The sequence below is a fragment of the Ptychodera flava genome, chromosome 16 (assembly GCF_041260155.1).
Source record: "Ptychodera flava strain L36383 chromosome 16, AS_Pfla_20210202, whole genome shotgun sequence".
Taxonomy (NCBI): Eukaryota; Metazoa; Hemichordata; class Enteropneusta; family Ptychoderidae; genus Ptychodera; species Ptychodera flava.
In genome coordinates this window covers 13838346-13861170 of record NC_091943.1, presented here as the reverse complement: position 1 = coordinate 13861170, position 22825 = coordinate 13838346, and the positions used below count along the sequence as shown (strand labels likewise).

At 36.7% G+C, this 22825-nt stretch overlaps 1 protein-coding gene across 2 annotated transcripts; it reads left to right on the top strand.

Moving 5' to 3' along the window:
- Positions 1-4986: 4986 nt before the first annotated feature.
- Positions 4987-21531, top strand: LOC139114072 (neuropeptide Y receptor type 1-like). 2 transcript variants are annotated; one of them, XM_070675578.1, is made up of 5 exons: positions 4987-5146; positions 10248-10606; positions 12963-13367; positions 18850-19065; positions 19779-21531. In XM_070675578.1, exons 2-5 carry the CDS (start codon positions 10250-10252, stop codon positions 19965-19967), a joined length of 1167 nt encoding a protein of 388 aa, XP_070531679.1. In that variant the 5' UTR covers positions 4987-5146; positions 10248-10249; the 3' UTR covers positions 19968-21531. The 2 variants fall into 2 exon arrangements, with proteins under 2 accessions (XP_070531679.1, XP_070531680.1); XM_070675579.1 differs by having other exon boundaries at positions 5002-5686; positions 19779-20717.
- The last annotated feature ends 1294 nt before the right edge of the window (positions 21532-22825 follow it).

The window sequence follows — 22825 nt, the reverse complement described above, 5'->3', positions numbered from 1 at the left end:
GTATTAAATACTAAAATGTGACAACAAATGCGTCCATTATGCGGTCGGTGTCGTCAGACTTTAGTTTGACCCCCTATCTTACCGGACATTTAGGATGGAAACCACTTTGAAGTCGGGGACCACTTAGAGGTCTTAACAGACGTGTGTATACGCGCCAGTGTACTTCTCAGGCGCATACGTGTTTGTAGGGCGAGTAGGCGTAGAGTGAAATTTTAGGAAACAGGCGACTGTAATAAAAGTCCACTTGGTGCTAACGCTAAATCCATTCGAGGAAACAGCTGTAGTTTTTCATGTGATTTCTCTTTTCAAAGTAACAAGTACAATGTCAGTATTCAGGTGCAAGTATCATAGTCGATTTTCGTGTAATTTGTCACGATTCTCAACTTTTATTCGCCAGTTTTTGTTTGCACTTGTTTCCAACCAGATTTGCGTGTAAGCGTGTAGCTTCTACTAACTTGTTTCCTGTTTTGTTTTTTTGTTTTGTTTTTTTTGTTTTTTTTTCCTGTTCATATTGTTTTTTTGGTTTGTTTTTTGTTATTTGTTTTCTTTCTCGTATCTGAAAACTACAACAAAACTACAACAATGTGACCAAAAAAACACATGACTTTAAGCAAGGTTTTAATTTTCTGAGCTTGACCTCTTTGATACAACTCGTTTCTCATAACAATGACAGAAGGAAATGAATCTTCAAGATTACAGACATGGTATTTATGTATAGACCATTTCGCTATGACAATAATAAGATTTACAATGTTTTCCAATTTCTTTGATTTGAAATAATATCCTCTGATCACATCTACAAACTTTAACTCAACTGGCATTTGTAAAATCTTGCTTATTACTTTCTCCGTAAAACTACTTATATTTTTTGCAACAATACGTTCCCAAAATCTATGCCTGTAAGTGCCGTATACTTGGAAAGTTTACATAAGAATCAATTTTCTTCCAGTAAAAAAGCTTAACACAATTTTGTAATCTACGAATAGTAAATTTCCAGTGAAAACTGTGAAGCTTAGTTTCTTGTGTAACCCTTTTGGCTGGTAACCATACTTCTTTTACCTGCAATTGAAAGTTACATTCTCTACTCCAACTTTCCATCGCATTTGGCTTCATCACAAAGTCTTTAATTAATATTATGTAAACCATTCTTGATAAAAGTTTTGAAATACCGATGGTGTTAGTGAAAGAGTCATAAGCAAAAATATTTAAATCACTAATTTCCAGAGACACAACAGTTTTGTACATTGAATTCCACATAAGATGTCTATTACTTGCGTCAATACTGTTCTGACTGACAGCAAACCAAACTTTAAGTCAATCTCTATAGAAAGGCGACAACGCTCTTAACATCTGAAAAGGTATACAATCTGGATCAACACTTGATCTGAGAATGCTATTTTCCGCATCTGTTTGCAACAAGTAAGAGAAAATTGCTTTCCACTTTGCGTTACTTTGATCAAAATATTTGCGAAACCAGGAAAATTTAGAAGTTAATGATACATACATAGATAGATACATAGATAGATACATACATAGATACATACATACATACATAGATACATACATACATACATACATACATAGATACATACATACATAGATACATACATACATACATACATACATACATACATACATACATACATACATACATACATACATACATACATACATACATACATACATACATACATACATACATACATACATACATACATACATACATACATACATACATACATACATACATACATACATACATACTGACGCCGGACGCCACACGGATATCACTAAAATAGCTTCTATAGACTATAGTCTATAGTAGCTAACAAGTGCGAGCACAGTATGAAGATGAAATACTGCCAAATAGTACCGCCCTTTAATTTCATTGGAAGCGTACATGTATGGGGGCCCGTTCTGGTCAAAATTATGCTTTATTAATTTTAGTATGTTAGAATTAATTTTATGTAGACTGGAATTAATTTACTAGCTCCTCGAATTAATTGTATGTTTCTTTTAATTAATTTGTATCTGCTTTAATTAATTTTGTGTAGTCATGCCGAGGGACCGTGGCTTATGGTACATACTGCACTACACTACAGTACACGATGATTGGCAAAGCTCGATAGAAAGGGTGAACGTTCGCGTCAGACGTAAACACATAATTGGCCGGGCTTCGCTCTATGGGCAATCACATACACGATCCCTCAGACAGGAGACACTACAAAAGTTTTTGTGATCAGTTTATTGATTTCCATTTTCACAGATCACGGTTCGAGCGCCTGAATAATACCACTCCGGTCGGGAGCCGCCATATTGATTTAAGAAAGCGTGCGCAAAGGACTGTGGGATCGGCCGAAAATAATTCGAGCAAACACATATAATTAATTCGAGCAAACACATATAATTAATTCGAGCGAACACATATAATTAATTCGCTCAAACACATAATTAATTCGAGCGAACACACATAATTACTTCGACCAAACACAAAATTAATTCAAGACACTAGTAGAAATTAATTCTAGCATTCATTAAATAAATTGCAGCACGTGAAAACATTTTTGAACCCAAAATCAATTGAAGGAATTAATATATTAAATCTAGACTACATAAAATTAATTCCGGCACATTAAAAACATATAAATAATTTGAAATGTTAGCAAAATTAATTCTAGACTTCATAAGATTAATTACAGCAAAGATAAGCAGAAATAATTAATTGGAACACATAAAATAAATTCGGCATGACTACACAAAATTAATTCAAGCATATAAAAATTAATTAAAAGAAACATACAATTAATTTGAGGAGCTAGTAAATGAATTTCAATCTACATACTAAAATTAATAAAACATAATTTTGACTGAAACGGGCCCCCATAGTACATGCTTCATTTCAGAAATATGGTCAAAGGCCCATAAAAGTAACATAACACCCCCCCCCCCCACACCACACACACACACACACACAATGATTCTGGGCACAACATTGAACATGGTAGGATTTTTTCTACATGGGATTACCCAGAAAACTTGTCATTGGTGCAAGAGCGTGTGTATTTCTTCACGAAGGGGTGCAGGTGCAAAAGTGGATGTAAAACAAAAATATGCAAATGTAAAAAGGTCAGCAAATTGTTTGGACGATCCTGTTCATGCATTAACTGTGAAAACTGTAATACAACTGTCTTAGCAAGCCAGATAAATGCAAATCAGAATGAAGACACCGATGTTATGATCTTTGAGGAAAAGAGTATTCATGAAACAAATATTGAAATTGAGGTAGAAGATGAGGTAGAAGTTGAATATGATATAGCTGAACAAAGTCTGCAAGAAGTTGTACAGCAAGTTATACACGAATCGGAATAATTGATTTTATAAGCGAGGCCGGCCGGCGTGTACGCAAAACAAACAACTGTGGTAAACCATACGTACTCATTAAAAGCATATAAGCTGGCAGAAATTCAGATTTAACGAGCGGTTAGCTAAACTTACTCATCTACTGCGAAAATATCGTAATTCGACGCGAGACCTGTGAGCCAGAGCGTCTGGATCGCATTTGAAAGACTCTTAGACCATGTAAACAGAAGTTGACCTTTAGCGGTCACATGATCTTCAACACTTCGTAATTTGCGTTCAGTATAAGGGACCGTCTCAGATTGTCGCAGAAGTTCAAGAAACGAAATTTCTTCGTTTAGATCAAAACCCCCTCCCCCCTCCCCCCTCCCCCTAAACGAAACTTCAAAAGTGCGAAATGTTACCGTTGATGTCTGCCTGAGAGTACAATGTTGCATTTTGCTATAGCTACTAAAGACGTATTCCCCTTGCATGCCACATTACAACATTAAACAAACCGAGGCTTGGTCTGCAATGCCCTAATGCCAGCACTTGCAAATGCAGTAACATCCGAGTAATCGTCATACGGTTCAGGCGATTTACCCATACACGCATATCCCTCACTTGTTATAGGAAACCCTGTCCAGTTCTGGCCGTTCCAGTATGCATTGACTGTTTGATTGCGTTGTCGCAGACACTTGCTTTGATTCCTTACAGCGAATTTGGGCTTCGGTTATATCAGTCTGTTTACACGGTGGTTTTTCCTCACCAGGTAGACATATAGCTAGAGTCACTCCGGCGAGAAACTTCGACATGGGGGCCCAGGCGTGTTCAATCATATTAAAACGACTATGACCAGGTGCATAACAAGTGAGAATAAAGACATCTAGTGGTTAGATCAGACGCTTATAAATAGCACCTTTTAAAAAATAATACTTTTTGTCTTTGAATAATTCGATGAATGAAAGTTTAGGATACAATGTTACTATCGGTAAATTGTGTTTGGGGAACGAACAAGATAGAAACAGTTACAAATTTGTTGGCACGAGTGTGCAGTTTTTCTTTAATTTAAAATAAACACACAAAAACTTGTGATCACAAAATAAAAGTGTGAAAGTGAAGTTCACTAATTGAATCGAGGTCAAACCCCCTCCCCCTAAACGAATGAATTTCGCTTTTGAACTTCTGCGACAATCTGAGGCGGTCTCTAAGGTAGGCCTACCATATTTAGCACAGATAAACTTTGAACCTTAGTGATCATGTGGTATCAGTATTGTTGTATCTCAAGGCCTCTATGACCTCTCCCAAAAGGTCAGAAGATACTAAACAATGACGTCATTTTACTAAAAATAAAGTACAAAGCGTCGTTCGGAAAGTCGCCTTAAAATGCATAATATCACGGCAACAGTATTCTATTTGATAAAGGGATACATAGTTTCAGTTTCGTGATATATTTTTTCCTTCTAAACCACAAAACATATTCTAAATCAGGCTTTTCAAACACGTTCACGGAGAGCAAAATAGTACATCCGCCATGTTCAGTTCACTTTGGTTGTTCCAGCTGTTGTATGTCGGCTCTATAAAAGAATTAACGAGACACATACAAAACATAAATACAAATATGTTGACATTTCCCAGAAGATTGAAAACGAGGCTCTACAGCATAATTACGTATGCAATTTTACGACTCAGTTTCTCGAGTGATTTCGCTCGATGAACACTTAAGGAGACATCCTATGATTTTACATAGTCAGCGTCTAATACAAACCGACGTATTCTTATTCAACACGGAGTATCCTAAGTCTTGAAGGTAAGAGAACATCTTCAGAAGGGTATATAATATTTTGTAGACCCAACACTACTTGCACGTTCAGATGTCGATGAAGGTCTATTCCGAAATTGGAACTACTGTCAGCATGTTCACACGGATGGGATTTACAAGTAACGTGGCGGGTTGAATCTTTGCGTCTTCAAGATTGGCCTTCTTCTCGACAACCACCCTCGAGTATCGTCGTTGTTGTCTGATTCTCTTTCAAGTCACCACATAGATCACAGCAAGCGTCGACTAGCTGCGAATTATATGAATTTTTTCCATGATTTCATTTTTTAAACCAACGTTGGTTCGTGTTAATGAGCTGACTGAAGGACATGCATAGACGTATCGCTGCTGCCTCATTTGGACCACGACTACATATTTTAACCAGTTCAATAATAAACTTTGCCGCACCCGTAAAATGGCGCACCATAGAAAAGGACAAACAAATCAGTATTCCGTGCACGTATGCATTGTAATCATCAAAGAAACGAGCATGTTGCCATTTACTTGAATGCATCCACACGATGGACGACAGTAAGTTATCGAAATCTTCATCTTCTCTGTCACATGATTTTTTAAATGGCGGAAACATCTAAAATGATGGCAGAACGTTTGGATTTACATGCCACTTTCGACGCTTATGACAGTGTTATACACTTTTTCAGTCTTTAATGAGTCTTATTCAAAGAAAACTCTTTGAAAACTGAGAATATTTTGAGATCGGTTTATTTGACATTCGAAGCTGTTTGGGCTTTAAGGAGCGTTGAGTAACAACAGCCCGCGAGTAGACCGGCAATTTTTTCTTATGCCTCCATCAAAATAATATACTTCCTACCCTCTCAGACCACAAAGTTTTGATGAAACCCCTACTTAGACAATGATAATGCGAATGCTTGTATTTGACAGAAGAACAGAAGTCAAATATCAAGTCTGTGAGCCGGATCCATGAATATATAGACACAAATGATGCGAAATTTTGAACAATGCTATGCTACAGTATAGCTTCAAACTTAAGCTAATCTAACATCAAGACATGTAAGTGGAAGCGCTCTTTTCCCCCTTGTGTGTTTTCTATGAAAGTATCAAAATATGGCATGATGAATTCATGATGTATTGATCATACAAAGGCGTAATAGAAGACAGCTACTTAAATTTAACATATAGGCTCACGCAAAATCTTCTTAATTAGACGATTGCATGATTTTCTCGGGGAATGGCTGATGAATGAGTAGTATTTTACAACAACAGTGGCCTCATTAAGTGTCATCGATGTGGATGCATAGTTATTCAAATTCCAATGTCGATGAATAATAATGTCAAATTCTTTTCTAAGTTTAATTTGATCTTCGTTCGTGAGTTTTGATGTACGAGTTAACTGGATCGTAATTTGAGAAGGCGGTTGAATGCATCACGCCAAAGGGCGAGGAAAGGGCTTGCCGCTTAATATCAAGCCAAAGCTCACAAAATTGTGTTTACTTTTAAACTGGCCATGCCGGTAAACAACGTGGCAGTTCAACCGGTGTATAATCTTCAAAAGATTTTTATTAATATTAAGTGAAGACTGCTGCCAGAATAATCACTCTCTCAAGGAAATTCACACATATTTCACCAATCCTTCAGGGTCTACATTGGTTGCCAGTCCGCTTCAGGATAAATTACAAGATTCTCCTACTTACATACAAAGCTCTGCATAATAAAACCCGCGGGATATATTTGTGATTTAATTAAGTCATACAATCCTCAACGTTCTCTCCGGTCGGCGAACAAGGGCTTGTTGGCCACAACAACATACAACATCAAGACATATGGCAGTAGCGCTTTCTCTAATTGTGCTCCAAAACTGTTGATGACTTACTGCGAGACACATCTTTTCAAACTAGCTTACTGTGCGGAACAATTCTTCTAAGCACCATTGAAAAGATTTTTTCTTGGATTCTGACGCTATATAAATTGTGTTTGAGTGATTGATTGACACCGGTTGAACCGGATTTTGGCGTGTCCCGCTCTCTCTCTCTCTCTCTCTCTCTCTCTCTCTCTCTCTCCTCTCTCTCTCTCTCTCTCTCTCTCTCTCTCTCTCTGACTTCAATAGTTGTTGCAGTAGTTGGACTATCTTTGAAACGTTTCTTTATCATATTAGGCAAATCCTTCGAAACATTTATGCTGACAAGAATTTTCAAAGAAGGCTTTGCCGTCTAGGAAAAACCGAGACAGACAATGGGTGACTTCCCGTTTAGTCTTGCAATGCTTCTGTGAAATGTTCTTTGAAGCTTTAAATGTATACTGTCACCTGTGCCAATTTTGCCACAGTTACCAGGAAAAGAGAATATATAACCAATTAAGATTTTAAGCGGGTGGCCGCTTTCAAAAACAGCGCCCTCACATGGGCATGTTTGATACAAAGGAACCTACCTTTGACCATATATGGCCATACTTAGATTACAGGTGACTGTACACATTTAAAATTTTGTAACCATCGCATCAAACATCACCTTGACGGGGAGTCGTCACTGTTGCGTGCAACGTGATTTGGAAAGGTCTGTCATATTTCGGTGTTTGATATTTCACAAAGGAAAGAAGTTGATAGAGCTACAGTGGGTTTACGTCCGAAGCTCTTAATTAAAATCCTGTATTCGAATATTCATGATAGCAAACACGAACATCAGGCGAAATGAGTATATAACATAAGAGACAAATCAAACCGAGAATGAAAAGTACATTTAGGGACTGGACATAAATTACAGGGGGGGGGGGTGGGCCGGTGTTTTTTGCGGGTGGGTCGCCATTTTTCGCCGCAAGAATTTTTGAAGGGTCATAAAATTTTGTGCAAGCCTATGGGGGAGGGTCACCTTTTTTCATGCATCAAAGCTGAAATTGCATGTGCACGTATTGAAGAATATGGAATACTGAAAAAAGAAAAAATATCTCCTGGCACTTTCATTTGCTGCCATTATCATTTTCGGCTCGCCCTTTGGGCGCAAATTTCAGGTATAATAAACAATGTATTGATGATCCAAGCAGCCACATTAATTTAAGTTGTCATGATTTCTACTTATTCAACTCCTCTATTGTGCATAACTGTCCCCTATAATGACTCTTTCAATAACAATTTGGGAGATCACTTATTTGACATCATTCTCCCATTGACAATACATTGGGTATAGGTCGGTGTCAAACGTTCATGTCGCTGTATGTACATTTTTTTATTTTTTGAGGACATTGACAGAATACAAACTATTCAGAATAGTGCATAGTGTCATCAATAACAACTGGAAGCTTCAGGTCGAACAACTTTTGAATAACAATTTTGGATCAGATAACCTATGAGTTATTTGTAGTTTCCTCATAGCCTACAATGTATAGTGAATCAACATTTTGGTGAAATTCCAAAATCAAATTTCTTGCACAACCATGGACTTGAAACCACTCTAGTCTAATCATGAATATTAATACTAATAATTAGGTGTACATAAATGCACAGGTTTACCTAGTTTTGTATTGGAAAAAATTATTCATAGTTTCATCATAGACTGCCATGTATAGTGAATCGACATTTCAGTGAAATTCCAAAATCAAATTTCTTGCACACCCATTGACTTGAAACCACTCTAGTCTAATCATGAACATTAATACCAATAATCAAGTGTACATAAATGCACAGATTTTCCTATTTTTGTATTTGAAAAAAATTATTCATAGGGTTTCATCATAGACTGCCATGTATAATGAATCAACATTTCGGTGAAATTCCAAAATCAAATTTCTTGCACACACATGGACTTGTAACCACTCTAGTCTAATCAAGAACATAAATATCAATAATCAAGCATACATAAATACACAGATTTGCCAAGTTTTGTATTTTAAAAAATTATTCATAGTTTCGTCATAGACTACAATGTATAATGGATCAACATTTTATGCGAAATTCCAAAAACAAAGTTATTGTACACAGATGCACGTGTTACCACCCTCTTCTAATCAAGCACAATTATGTCAATTATTCAGGGTCCATATATGCACAAATAGTGCAAATTTTTAATTCTGAAAAAAATTTTTTACAGTTTTGTCATAGACTCCCATGTATAGTGGATCAACATTTTGAGCGAAATTCCAAAATCAAATATCTTGTTCACATGTGCACTTGTAAACAACCCATGCTAATCAAGTATATCTATATCAGTTATTAAACATCTATATATGAACAGATATTGCTAGTTTTATACTGGAAAATACACGTTCGTTGTTTTCTTATAGTCGACTACCATGTATAGTGAATCAACATTATCGATGAAATCTAAAAATTAAATTTTTTGTACAGGCATGCACTTTTTAGCTGCCACTTCAAGCAAAGTACATTTACATGAATTATCACACACATATGAAGTGATATTTTGTGGACAACACGTTATATCGGCCACATTTTGCCTTCCTTTCGGGAGGGCGACTTAAAAAGTATAGCAAGTCAGAAGGGGGTCTTGAACACATTGCGGGTTTGTTGGGGGGGTATTGAGTAACAGGGGAGGGTCACTTATTTTCATGCACGGATAAGGGGGAGGGTCACTAATTTTTGTGCATGAACTTTTGAAGGGTCACTATTTTTGACGCAGCCTGTAATTTTGTCCAGTCCCTTATATTGACTTCATTATATAAAATATACTGCATTCACCGGACATTGAAGGATTAGCGGTGTTAGCTGACCATAAACAATTAATTATTTAATAGACGAGTATGAGACGAAATTTAAAACTATTAGCTCACCTTTGGCTTTTCTCTTACCAAAGTCCATAAAAACGTTATTGGTAAGTGTGGAGCGCTCTGTTCTTTTTTGACAACGAGTACAGAAACCCTGTGCGAGCAAATTGTTTTCAAGACAACGGCTGGCCTTAGAGCTTAGACATTCTAACGTAAATGTGAAGTATACCAGATCAACGACGAACGCATGCGTTGACGACGATAGGTCACGCTATATATCCGCTAAAATATTGTTTCACATTTCATTTTAGTGCAGCAATTTTTTTCTGTAGCAAATTTCACAGTTCTCTCTCTCTCTCTCTCTCTCTCTCTCTCTCTCTCTCTCTCTCTCTCTCTCTCTCAGGAATGACGAGTCCTGTTCCAACAATGATACATTTGACGCCAAGTCCGTCAACAGAACCAGATGATTACTTTCATAATGTACGTTACGTACTCGATTCAATAGATAACAGTGTGGTCATAATATTGGCAGCAATATTCACTGTTGGTGTTGCACTGTCTGTGGTGGAGAACATCGTTGTCGTTTTCGTTTTAACACATGCTAAGAAGGGCAAAACGTCTTTTAACCCTTTGATCTTTAACCTTGCTGTGTCTGATTGGACTCTTAGTCTTGTGTGCCTGCCGTTTCTATTTACGAGCACTGTCATGGGAGAGTGGGTATTTGGTTTCGCCATGTGTAAACTGGTCTCCTACTTGCATACGGTAAGTGTACGTCTATTTTTTCAAAGCCTAGGTGTAGAAACGATTTTTAGCTCACGTGTGTAAACACGTGGGCTATTGTCATAGCGATGTCTGTCTGTCTGTCCGTGTGTGTGTGTGTGTGTGTTAATGTGTGTGTGTGTGTGTGTCTGTCTGTCTGTCTGTCTGTCTGTTTACACGATAACTCAAAAACGCCTGAACGGATTCAAGTCAGATTTGGTACACAGGTACCATATGCTACTTGCAAGAACTGATTAGATTTTGGTTAGTGTGGCTTGCATATTAATGAAGTTATGCAATATCGTTTTTTTCTGTATAATGGTTTCCCTATGGAGACGGTAATGACAGTGTAGACATATATCAAGAAGTACTGCACAAAATTTCATGAATTTTTCACAGATGACAATCTTAGAACATTATGATGATACTGTGAGTGTCATGTCAATTATCTTCTCATTTACATATTTAATGAACTTGTTATTAGTGAGATAACTCTGAAATTTCAGCACCAAACTTGATGATACTTGCAACAAATATTGATCTGATATATATCTTATTATACTTAGAAGCATTAGGCAGTGTCAAGTTAATAAATAGCTCATTTGCATATTTTATGAAGGCTTGTGATTAGTCATATAACTCCGATATAACTTTACAAATGTGATGAAATCTGCTGCAGATACTGATCCGACTGATATCAAACTGTAGTGTAAAGCATTTAGTAGTGTGAAATTAATTAAGGGTTGATTTGCATATCTAATAACCTTTGTAATTAGGTATATAACTCTGAAATTACGGCACCCAAGTCAGTGAAATTGGGTACAGATATTGTTTTGATAAATATCTAATTGTATTGAGAAGCATTTGGCAGTGTCAAGTTAACAAATAGGTCATTTGCATATTTTATGAAGTTTTGTAATTAGTGATATAACTCCAAAATAACCGCACCAAATGTGATGAAATCTGCTGCAGATACTGATCCGACAGATATCTAATTGTGTTGTAAAGCATTTAGTTGTGTAAAGTTAATTAAGGGTTCATTTGCATATTTAATGAACTTTGTAATTAGTGATATTACTCCAAAATTACAGCGTTAAATTTGATGAAACTTGTTACAGATGTTGATCTGATAAATATCCAATTGTACTGAGAAGCATTGAGCAGTGTAGGGTTAATAATTAGCTCATTTGCATATTTCATGAAGTCTTATAATTAGTCATATAACTCCGAAAGAACTGCATCAAATGTGATGAAAACTGCTGCACATACTGATACGACAGATATCTAATTGTGTTGTAAAGCATTTAGTAGTGTAAAGTTAATTAAGGTTTCATTTGCATATTTAATAAACTTTGTAATTAGGTATATAACTCTGAAATTTCGGCACCAAAATTTTGTGAAACGTTCTACAGATATTGATTTGATAAATATTTAATTGTGCTATGAATCATTGAACAGTGTCAAGTTAATTTAGGGTTTATTTGCATATTTAATGAACTTTGTAATTAGTGACATTACTTTAAAATTACAGCATTAAATTAAATAAAACGTGCTACAAATGTTGATCTGATGGATATCTAATTGTCCCATAAAGCATTGAGCAGTGTCAAGTTAATGAACAGCTCATTTGCATATTAAATAAAGTTTTGTAATTAGTGATTAAACTCTGAGAGTACTGTGCGAACTTGAAAAAAACCTGCTACATATAGTGATAACATATATCTCATTGTTCTGTGAAGCGCACTACTATTAATGAACCTGTTGTAAAACACGTGAGCATATTCAGTTCATATCTGGTCTTCTCCTCTTTCATGTAGTGTCATTTACTCTTGTATCGTCCTGTCACAGGAACTCAGATAATGAACAAAAAAGACATGAACAAAATACAAACTAATCAAATAATAAATGTTAATATAGCCTAAAGGTGATCATGCGAAGTACACTTTAATTTGTTACGAAGCTTTATTTCAATATATTTATGATTTATATATCCAGAAATATTGAGTTATTAATGACAGCAAAAACATAAATGTTGCTCGGATTTTTCTCCATGAATATTCATTGCCATGCCTTGCCTTGTCTTGCATTGCAAAGCTGAAAAAGACTTTTGCCTTTGTTTGAATTTCTACAATGTAACTGTGATGTTGTCTGATAAGTTTGAGAGAGAGACAAGAAAGTGTTTAGCAATTTCATGTTATTTCAAAGAAATTAATACGACCATCATTCATTGCGATGAAAGTACACGCGGTTTAGTCAATGGACGAATGAGTACATGTTTAAAATCTGATGAAACACAATTAACTATGCTAGATATTTCATAATATTTAATGCTAATGCTAATATTTAATTCTCCTTACAGGCATCCGAGATTGTCAGCATCTTCACATTGGTAGCCATATGCATAGAGCGATATCGAGCAATAATGTATCCTTTGCTAACACAGGCGAAGAAAAGGCACAGAATTATTGCTATCATCCTCATTTGGATTGCAGCCCTTGTCATCTGCTGCCCCTACCCTATCTTAAACCAACTGTATTATTACCCCCTTGTTGAGAACAGAACCGCTGCCTTGTGTAGCAATAGTTGGCCAATGGTTGGTGCGGTTGATGGTAGAAAAGTGTACATGTGGATCGTCTTTCTGCTGATGTACATCGGACCCCTTCTCATACTCGAAATTTGTTACTTGCGCGTTGTTGCCAGGCTGTGGTTGTACAAGTTACCTGGATGTGCTGACAATAGAATGGAAGTACGATCCAAGCAAAAGGTATGTTCTAAACACCGTGCCATGATTACTTTTTTCTCTTCAAGAATATCCTACCTTCTCAGTTAAACTGAAGCCGACACTTTCTAATCAGCAAGGAGACACATAGATTGTAGTTGTGCTTCTGCAACTGATCATAAAAACCAGTATTACAATAAAAGAAAAACTAAAAAAGCGAAGTACTATTCTTCTCAGTATGGGGATGTCCCTGTCCAGCATTGCTGACTTATTTACAGTGGTTTGCTTTGAAGCATTGGCATTAGACGAACGAGGCATATCGAGGTGTTGCCAACACAGTCGGGTGCAATTACAGCTAAGCGGTAGCATGAGTCGATCATAAAAAATCAACTCTGCAAAAGTTGAAACATTTTCTAGCAGACAGTCAGGCGTAGTCTAAACAACACCGTCACATATGTCCAAGTACTGTCCAAGTCTTATCACTTGCTTTCAGGTGTAGTTGTTTTGACTACATCTGACCTGATGCAGGGCAATGTTTCAACTTTGGCAGAGTTGATTTCTCTATGGTCGACTGGAATTACTGCTGAGCTGATAATTACACCTTACAGTGTTGGCAACACCTCATTATGTCTACTTCGCGTAATGCCAATGCTTCAAAGCAAACCACTGTCAATTTGGTCTTCTGGTACAATTGTATATCACAGTGTGCGAAAGCTAATTTAGGATTCCAAGTCATCGTCAGCAGTAGCTGACAGGTTCTGCCACATGTACTGACAGCCTCCCTGCGATTGAAAGAAGCTTCTGCATCACCAAAGGGTGTGCCTACAACATGATTTTCAAGCGCTTTGCTCCATCAGGGTAAAATTTTAAGTGACTATTTATGTCAACAAATAGTCTTGCCAATTATGAACATTTTGCCCATCCTGTGTCTTCTGTAAAACGCAAATAAAATTCAGGCTTTTAAAAAATATTGATTTTCGACACTTTTAAATAAAACTAGAATATGGCGGCATAAGTTTTAATCACTTTATTATCATATTTAATTTGCCTTGAGGACATGGTTATTTACCCTTCTAAACATGCACTCCTCTACTTTAAATGGATAGGAAAGCTAAAAAAGTCGCTCTGCCCTCTTAGAAATTTTGATTAATTCTTTTACACGAACTTTGACTTCGCCTTCATCACCAAATGGCAATATTTAAAATGCACACAAAGTAGATTTGGCAATCATTTGATAGCTAGCATGATTACAGAAGCCCTAACACCAGTTTAAATATGTAGCAAAAAATGTAGCAGACAGGGCTGAGTCTTCACTAGTTGCAGTAGTTAAGTAGTTACAACAACTCCGTATGGCCAATTCCGTGAGCGGCTTATCTATGCTAGTGATACCCACTGGGCTCATATCTTACCGTGACAAATATTACTGAACGTCATAAAGTTAAAAAGAGATCAACACTGCAGCTGAAAATTATACCCTTCATAGCACTAATGAAGACAAGTAAGCAGATGGCAAGCTTGCAAAACACTGTAAATGGTATTGTACTGACAGTGTCCAGTGCATCCGCAGCTCCTCGCCGGGGTCTAAGAGCTGACTGTGCAGTTGTTGAACTTGTCTTGACAATATTCAACCTCTACAATGACAGGATTCTTGCAAATAATATTACAACGCTCATTGGTTTACCCATGTACCAAGTTAAGAACGTAGAGGGAGTGTGCTCTAATGATTGAGTGTATTTATATCAGGGCAGACACTGCTGGGACATTAACATCGATGAGGGCAAGGGAGGCATATTTTTGGAGGGTTTGCCTATGGTTGTCTGCTTTGTCGCTGGTCTTATTACTACCAAACATATTAAATAGGGAGGAATATATATTTGCACACGAATATAGAAGATGACTATAGTGGTGCCCTAGATGAGCAAAGTGAAGAAATTACTTGGGAAGTTCAACCATAGCCTAACAGTTGATAGGGATAACTACTTTACCAAAGCTTGTAAAACAGTGAGGTTTTGGCCAGGAAGGCATTGGCATAGCACAATAGCCCTGAGAAATTTTCAGATCAGAGTGAAAGGCTGACAAAAGATACAGAAAGGCATTACCGAGCCTTTGAAAAAAATAACAAACTATACTAAGGCGTCTGATGAAAAGCAGCAAAGGCTTCATGATTGGAGAAAACAGAGGCTGTGTACCCTAGGGGCGACTGGGAGGAACTTAGTGTGACGACAACTTTCAGCCTTGTGTGGAAGCCAGTGAAATCGACTAATGGCGAAGCCAAAATTTGCAGTGTGTTATACTCATTCTCCTATTCAAAAGAAACACAAGCTCATTTGTATAATTGATGGACTTGCTATAGATAAGATTTATATTGATTGAATATTATAAATGCATTGATATATGGAGAACCGAATGTTGTGTGAGAAGAATCCATCAAGGCCTGTAAGAAATGGTATAAATGTTATTTTTTGCATCAAACTATGGTGTTGCAGGCTAAGCAGGGTAGACTGGAATGTAAGAGTCCTTATGGGAAATCAAGATCAATTGTGTGATTATAATTTTACACCAATCTTCTTCTTATTTTGTCAAAGAATGACAAAAGAGGAACTTTTTCAAATGAATGTAATTCATTTATGTTTTCAGAATGAGGGTGATGGACTATTGCAAGGATATTGAGTGCTTCAGTAAATTCACGATATGGGAAATAGGGTTATATTCCAGGCACATGGTTATCTGTATGTTGAAACATGAGTCTCTCTGGCTAAGAAGCAAATGTTGCTCAGTGTAATACAAGTGGCGTTACGAGAGTGGCCCTACAACTTTACTAGCATAAGTAGCGTAACTAGAGACTAACGAATGTTGTTCAGCCATGGAGGCATACTTTTTGAGTTTACTGACATCAAACTGAACAGAACAGGTTCGAACTGGTCAACTATTCCAGAGCAGGACATATCATTTTGATTCTACGAAGGAGCATGATATTTTTTTAATTAGGTTTCGCGGTAAACAGGAAAACTCTCCCATCGCGTTTTGGACTTCCGCTTAAGGCTGAATGTATTCGTCTGTCTGATTTATTTTTAAATCAGCTGTAATGTTTCCGTAGAGTTTTCTTTGCATTTTTTTTCAAATGATACTTCCTTCGTTGTTGATGATAACAGAATATACCTTTGTTAAACTGCTTTTCGGAATAATATTTATCTGCTCTAAAACGTTCCCAGTTACAATGAAAGAAAATTAAGTTAATCTAAAATTTATTTACATCATAAATCGCATTTTTGGTAGGCAAAGTACATTGTTAGTCTGTGTCTGTGGTCCCTATAATGCCCATTTTCTAGTCTACCTTTGTGAACACTACCTATCTGACTTATAGATTGATATACGGCGGGTGCAATGTGTGGGGCAGGATGCGCTTACTATTTTCGAAACACCTGACATCGCTTCTTGGTCTTCTGGCCAGAGGTCCATATATCTTTCTTTCATGAATATGACATTGTTTGTGTACTGTCTATTTACTGTCTGTTCTGTGCTGTTTTGTGTCTATGTTTACAACTATTGTCTTACGAATTCTGACTTACAGTCATTGGATTATGGATTGGTATGATTGCAATTATTTGAGAAAACCCCTATGGGCATGTGCGATGGATATGTTAGCTGTGTCGGTAACTAGTCTTTTACCTACCAACAGCTCACTTAAAATGCCCCTTGTTCATAAACGTGTCAATACAGAATTGCAGCTTCATGGAAAACCTTCTCTTCGATAGCAAAATAGCTTGTAATCGTAGTTTTGTTCAACATTTCAACACTGTCATCTTTGCTTGTGTTTGCTGCTTGGCCATTAAATTAGGGAGAAGGGAAAAACAGTCTTAAGCTCGTGTAATCCAGAACGTCTTAACGCTTTATTCAATATTTCGGTACTAGTTGTCATATCCCAAAGACAAATTTTTCTCCACATAGGTTCAAAATACTATTCAAAATCCTAGGAACGTAAATATGCACATTTTTCGTACCTATCTCTTCCTGTATGTAACTATACTTTAATCAAAAAACTAAAATTTACTACCTCATAAACTCAATTCAAATTAACAAAGTAATCATAAATGCGGTACAGTTTTATGGAAAATCTTGCACACACTGTTGTGCTAGATATGGCCAGCCGATATTGATGACACTACCACTAAGATGCTTACACTTCGATGTCAGTCTAATGGCTTTCCTTCTGCTTCTGTGGCACGAATGGTTTCAGTTCTAATTTTCAGTATGACCAATTGTGCGCACAACAGATAGAAAAGAATTTATACATCCCTCCTATTCTAATCGTTCTTATCGAAATCTAAAATCTCCGAAATCTTGAAGTGTCATGTCATGAACCGCCTTAATTTCTAGTGTATCAGACCATTGTCGGTACATCAGATGGTCACATGTTCCATTTTGCTCATGCTCTCAGCAAAATCAACATTCCATAGGTCTTTCAAACCATATAGTGCCATCTAACTAGTCACCCCTTCCCCTTCCAGCAATTACATGATTGCAGAAGGCCTCAATATTAACATCGTTATCAACATTTGCACGTATCTCTTCTAGCGGCACTGACACAAACTGGGTGGACAAGCAGATAATTTTGGTTTTTGTTCAGTGTTGTTACCATTTGTCCATGGTGGAAAACATTGACAGAAAACCAGAGAAAACGGTCCCGCTCCGAGAACAGCCCGAGACGGGGACAGTGTCTTTTGGCACGCGTATACGCCAGTCACCTAGGCGACTGTAATCCGCACCACTTATCACCATCGGGAAGGTACTCCTCCCCCTGTACCACTGGCGATCCCGCCCTCAAGGCACTACGTCATTCGACCAAGCATTGTTATTGTAATTTACTGCATAAAATTAACAGCGGGGTCAACCGGTCAAATCCTCTTGGCATTTCCTGGCATGATTGTTGGCACACCAGATGGTCAGATGTTCAACCTTTACCCATGCTCTCAGCTCTATCAACATTCCACAGGTCTTTCAAACCATCTAGTGCTATGTCTCGAACCTCCTTGTATCGGAACATTTATAATACATCAGATTGTAAGAATTTCCATCGTTGTTCTTTTTCTTACAACTATGAAAATCTCCAAGTTCTTGAAAACCATACAGATATACATGAAGGACTGGTGTAAACGTGCCGGCTGTCATAGTCCATAAAGTCAAGTGCAATTGTCCCTAGGCTCAAACAGATAAAGAAAGGGGGGTCATATTTGAATGCTTATAACACTAATAATAGTTTCCATTTGACCACATGCTCAATATGGCATTTGACTACTGTTAAGTGTGTAATCATTAAATATTCCTGCGTAGATTTAAACTGTTAAACGTATGACGTATCTATCGATTCAATTGCGGTGTTTTTAGTAAAAGGAAGTAGAAACTGTAAAATGCGTTTTGATCAGAAAAATTGAAATACAAAATTACTTGCCAGAATGTGCAGGACTATATATTGCCTCTTATATTTTTACCAACGAGACTTACATTCACATTATTTTTTCTATTTTAGGCAATAACCAGCATCCTGTTTGCTGTGATCATGTTCGCCATTTGTTGGCTTCCTATACACCTCTTCAGAATGGTGGTACTCACCCACAAAACAGAATTCTTAGCAACTCATCCGATGGAAGTTAACATAATAAGAGCGTGCGGATACATTTGGTTGATCATATCAGATGCAGTGTTCAATCCAATCATATATGCTTTCATCAGTAAGAGTTTCAGGGTAAATATTGCATGCATCATTGTATATTCCAGAATACATTGGTGATATAACTAAAATGATATCTATTTGAAAAATCTGAATACCATTTTAAAGTTTGTTAACAACCAGATGTAGTAATATCAAAGGGTCATGCACTTTGTAATTTTCCCTAGATATCAAAACGAGTTAAGCGAAATATAGAAAGTAACAGTTTAATGAGCTTCTTCGAATCAATTTTGAAATTTCATTTTAGGATAGAAAATGTGGACTAATTCATTGAAAATGTCGAAAGCAAAGCTGCTGTTTAATTTTATCACAAATAAGTGCACTTGCATTACTTTTCAGTGACTATGAGAGAATTTAGAAAAGCCCATGCTTACATCGTCCAAAGACCTCTATCTTAGGGAGAGAAATGACAACCCAACGCTTCCTTTCCATAGTCAATCATGACCTGCGATACGACCTTTGTACAGAAAATGTTTATATGAGTTTAAAGACGGGTGCAGCAAATTTTTGAAACTGCACCCACTCACATGTAAGCATGTAAAATATCACGTTTATCCTAAAATTGTGATGATCTTCTCCAGGAATTTCCTTCTGTGTTACCCTCCAGACAGATTTTTGTCCTGACTGAACTGCAAACTGTGATCATCTTTCACTACATAAGACATTTATCTAAAATACTTTACCTGACACTCATTAATGCCAGCATTTTGGTTCTCTTCTTTTCCCAGCGTGACTTCTATCGCACATGCTTATCTTGTCGACGATTACTAAAGCGACAGGACAGGGAACCAACCATGCACAGCCAAAGTCTTGAGGAACGTCGTCGTGTCACCGAGAGCCTATCCACCGACAAAACTAAATTACATCATTCTCAATTGGAAACCTTGGTTCCAGAGACGGAAGCAACGACCATGTAACAATCTATGTCACCTGAAAGACAAACAAAATTCATGATTCCATGATTGTAACTCGATCCGCTTTGAAATGTCGTGTTGATGACGTATATACAACTTAGTGCTGATGATTCATGTCCACAATTGTGTTTTGGTCGTTGAGAGAGTTTTTCTCTGATAACCTAGTTCGTAAATTAACTTGCAACAGGCAAATTTTCCGACTCTACAAGACTTATATGAGTTTTGAAAGTATTACTGTGTCATCGAACCTTGTTTTATGTGGTTAACGATCTTCAGTATATATAGTATGATAACGTTTAAAAGTCCCCTCAAACATGGTTACAAAACACACCAATTTACTGTGGGTGTCAATGTCAATTTTCGAGGGATAAAATTAAATATAACAATTTTGTCACGATCGATATGTGTCCTGACAGGACCACAAACTGTGTCAATGTCAATTTTTGAGGGATACAATTCAATATAGCAATTTTGTCACGAAAGTTTTGATTTCCATTACACAGACTTACTACGTCTGCTGGTTTTGCTCAATTTTGGCTATAATTACAATGCAAAATAAAATAAGATGTTTATTATATGTATGCCCAGCAGCCATTTCTTTCAAGAAAGTCCTCCAAACAATTGATTCACTGTCTAGAGTCACCGGTCACCACATGAAAAAATCTGAACACTTTATTCAATCTTAGCAAATGGACAATGATGTGGTAAATATGGATGTCAATTTATTCAATTATTAAATGTATATGTCTATCTAATAGTGATTTTGTTACGAGATTTTCATTATTAGTACCTTCAGTTACACATTTCTGAATTCATTTGTTATAATTAGGGCAAGGCAATTTGCCAGGGCACATCATATAGCGTGCTAATTTGTATGATAAATATGGTTACCGACGGGTAACTTTACTTCAAAGTTTCATACATTATTCATTTTTTTGAAACGTGTACGAGAATAGCGCATGACGAAACATGTATTTCGTCCTACGATGCCGTACTATCTGTCGGAGTATTCTAATTCCCTTGGGTTTCTTTCCCATTTTAGCAGAGCAATCACGCTTCTTATTTTGTTATGAAAATAGCTGAAAGTAAAGGAAATTTTGCGTAAAGATTGACTCCTTTCAATTTGAGGCACTTGCAAACATGGTGTTACTATGTGCTACTATGTATAAGAACGCACCAGTTTGTTTTGTATTACTGTTATGACTTAGAATTAGCGAGGTATGTGGCATTTTTTATTACATCATAAACTCAACCAGATGTGGACTGAATGTGCCCATGTGTTTACAACAGGTTCTAGTAGTGTGCTTCACAGAATAATCAGATATCTATTTTATCATTACATGTGGGTTTCACCACCTTCGGCACAGTACTCTCAGAGTTTAATCACCAATTACATGACATTATATAATATGCAAGATGATGGATAGACATACTTACGAACCGGGCATCTTCCATCTGTTTGAACTAAATTTTAGTGTATTTTATCCTTTTCTTTATTTTCTTGTCTCTAAGTGGCTGCTTGATGGCGCTGTGATGAGCAAATAAAATAAAATAAAATTTGATGGATAGACAATACCTCCGCTGTACGATGTACTCGAACATAAATCCCGGTATTCTGTGAATAACCTTATATTAACATCTTTCGATAAAACATGAGTCTAGAGAAGAGCAAATTAGGCGTTTGCAACCATACCATACTTCGTCAGACAATGATGTTCATTTGGGCAAAGCCTACATCACGTTGACGTTTGATAAGCCGGATGTACCGGACGATGTATGAGACCCTTCCCTGACCTTTCCTGACTAAACCAGGAGCTCGAAATAAAGGAGAAAATGTGGAGGAAATCTTGCTCATGACGCTAAAGAACCCATTCAATTTCTTATCAGGACTGTTACCTCTGTTTGAGCTCAGTTTTTACCACATTTAATCACAGCAACAGGATAACCTGTTAAGCCATAACCAATGATGGAGATACAACTTGATATCCATTTTATGTTGTACGTAGTATAGTTTACATTTTTAATCACTGTGATCGCAGTTTCTTCATTTCCGTATGTCTATCCATCATCTTGACACTCGGATTTTTCATGGGCAATCAAAGTTGAATGTCGAAAGTTGCATATTTAATGAACAAGTCTTAGAATTATCGATAAAAACAACTTTTAAGACAAGCAGTAAACGAATCAAATAATTGTTTGCCATATGGTATATGCAATATTTATTACCATCATCACAGTAGAAGAAGTGGGAAACTTAGAAGTTCGTTTGATATTAATGTAATTAAAATATCTCAAAAGATAGCGACAAGTTTCACACATTTACTTCTGCAAAAAGAAGTGTTTGTCTCGGGCGGATAATGAGCTCAATATATTTCTCATGAATTCGTGGATAATGTAGTTCTACTCAGTGAACATGATATCTATTTTGTTTTATTCAGTGTAATTTTGTTCATGTTTTATTAACTTATATTTATCAAAAGGTAACAATAAAACGAATCTAGGGTCTGCAGACAATTTAATGACTGAAGCAGGTGCAAAATAACGCATAAACAGTCAGTAGCTAGGATATGAAATATATACAACCAGTAAAAATAAAAAGGCACAGTGAAATGTACTGTACATATTTATATAACATTCAATGTCCGTATGTATTAGGTGCGTTTTCTGATGTTGGAAGAAATCGCGTTACTTTGATAATTTCCCAAGACCAGCACTCCTCGTCCTCCTTATTTTTGAAGGGAAGGAAGGAGTCATTTTATCCTGTTGTGGTCTATTATCTGTAAGTTCTTGTTCGAATTCACTGATTTGTAATTTAGGAGTCATATTCTTGCTGCTTTTTCAGTAGACAAAAAATTCTACAG

What these genes read in the sequence shown, in the direction of transcription:
- LOC139114072 (XM_070675579.1), top strand. An exon ending in AAGTACGATCCAAGCAAAAG is followed by an intron (nt 13,368 to 18,849) that starts GTATGTTCTAAA and finishes TTTCTATTTTAG; the next exon opens with GCAATAACCAGCATCCTGTT. An exon ending in TCATCAGTAAGAGTTTCAGG is followed by an intron (nt 19,066 to 19,778) that starts GTAAATATTGCA and finishes TTCTTTTCCCAG; the next exon opens with CGTGACTTCTATCGCACATG.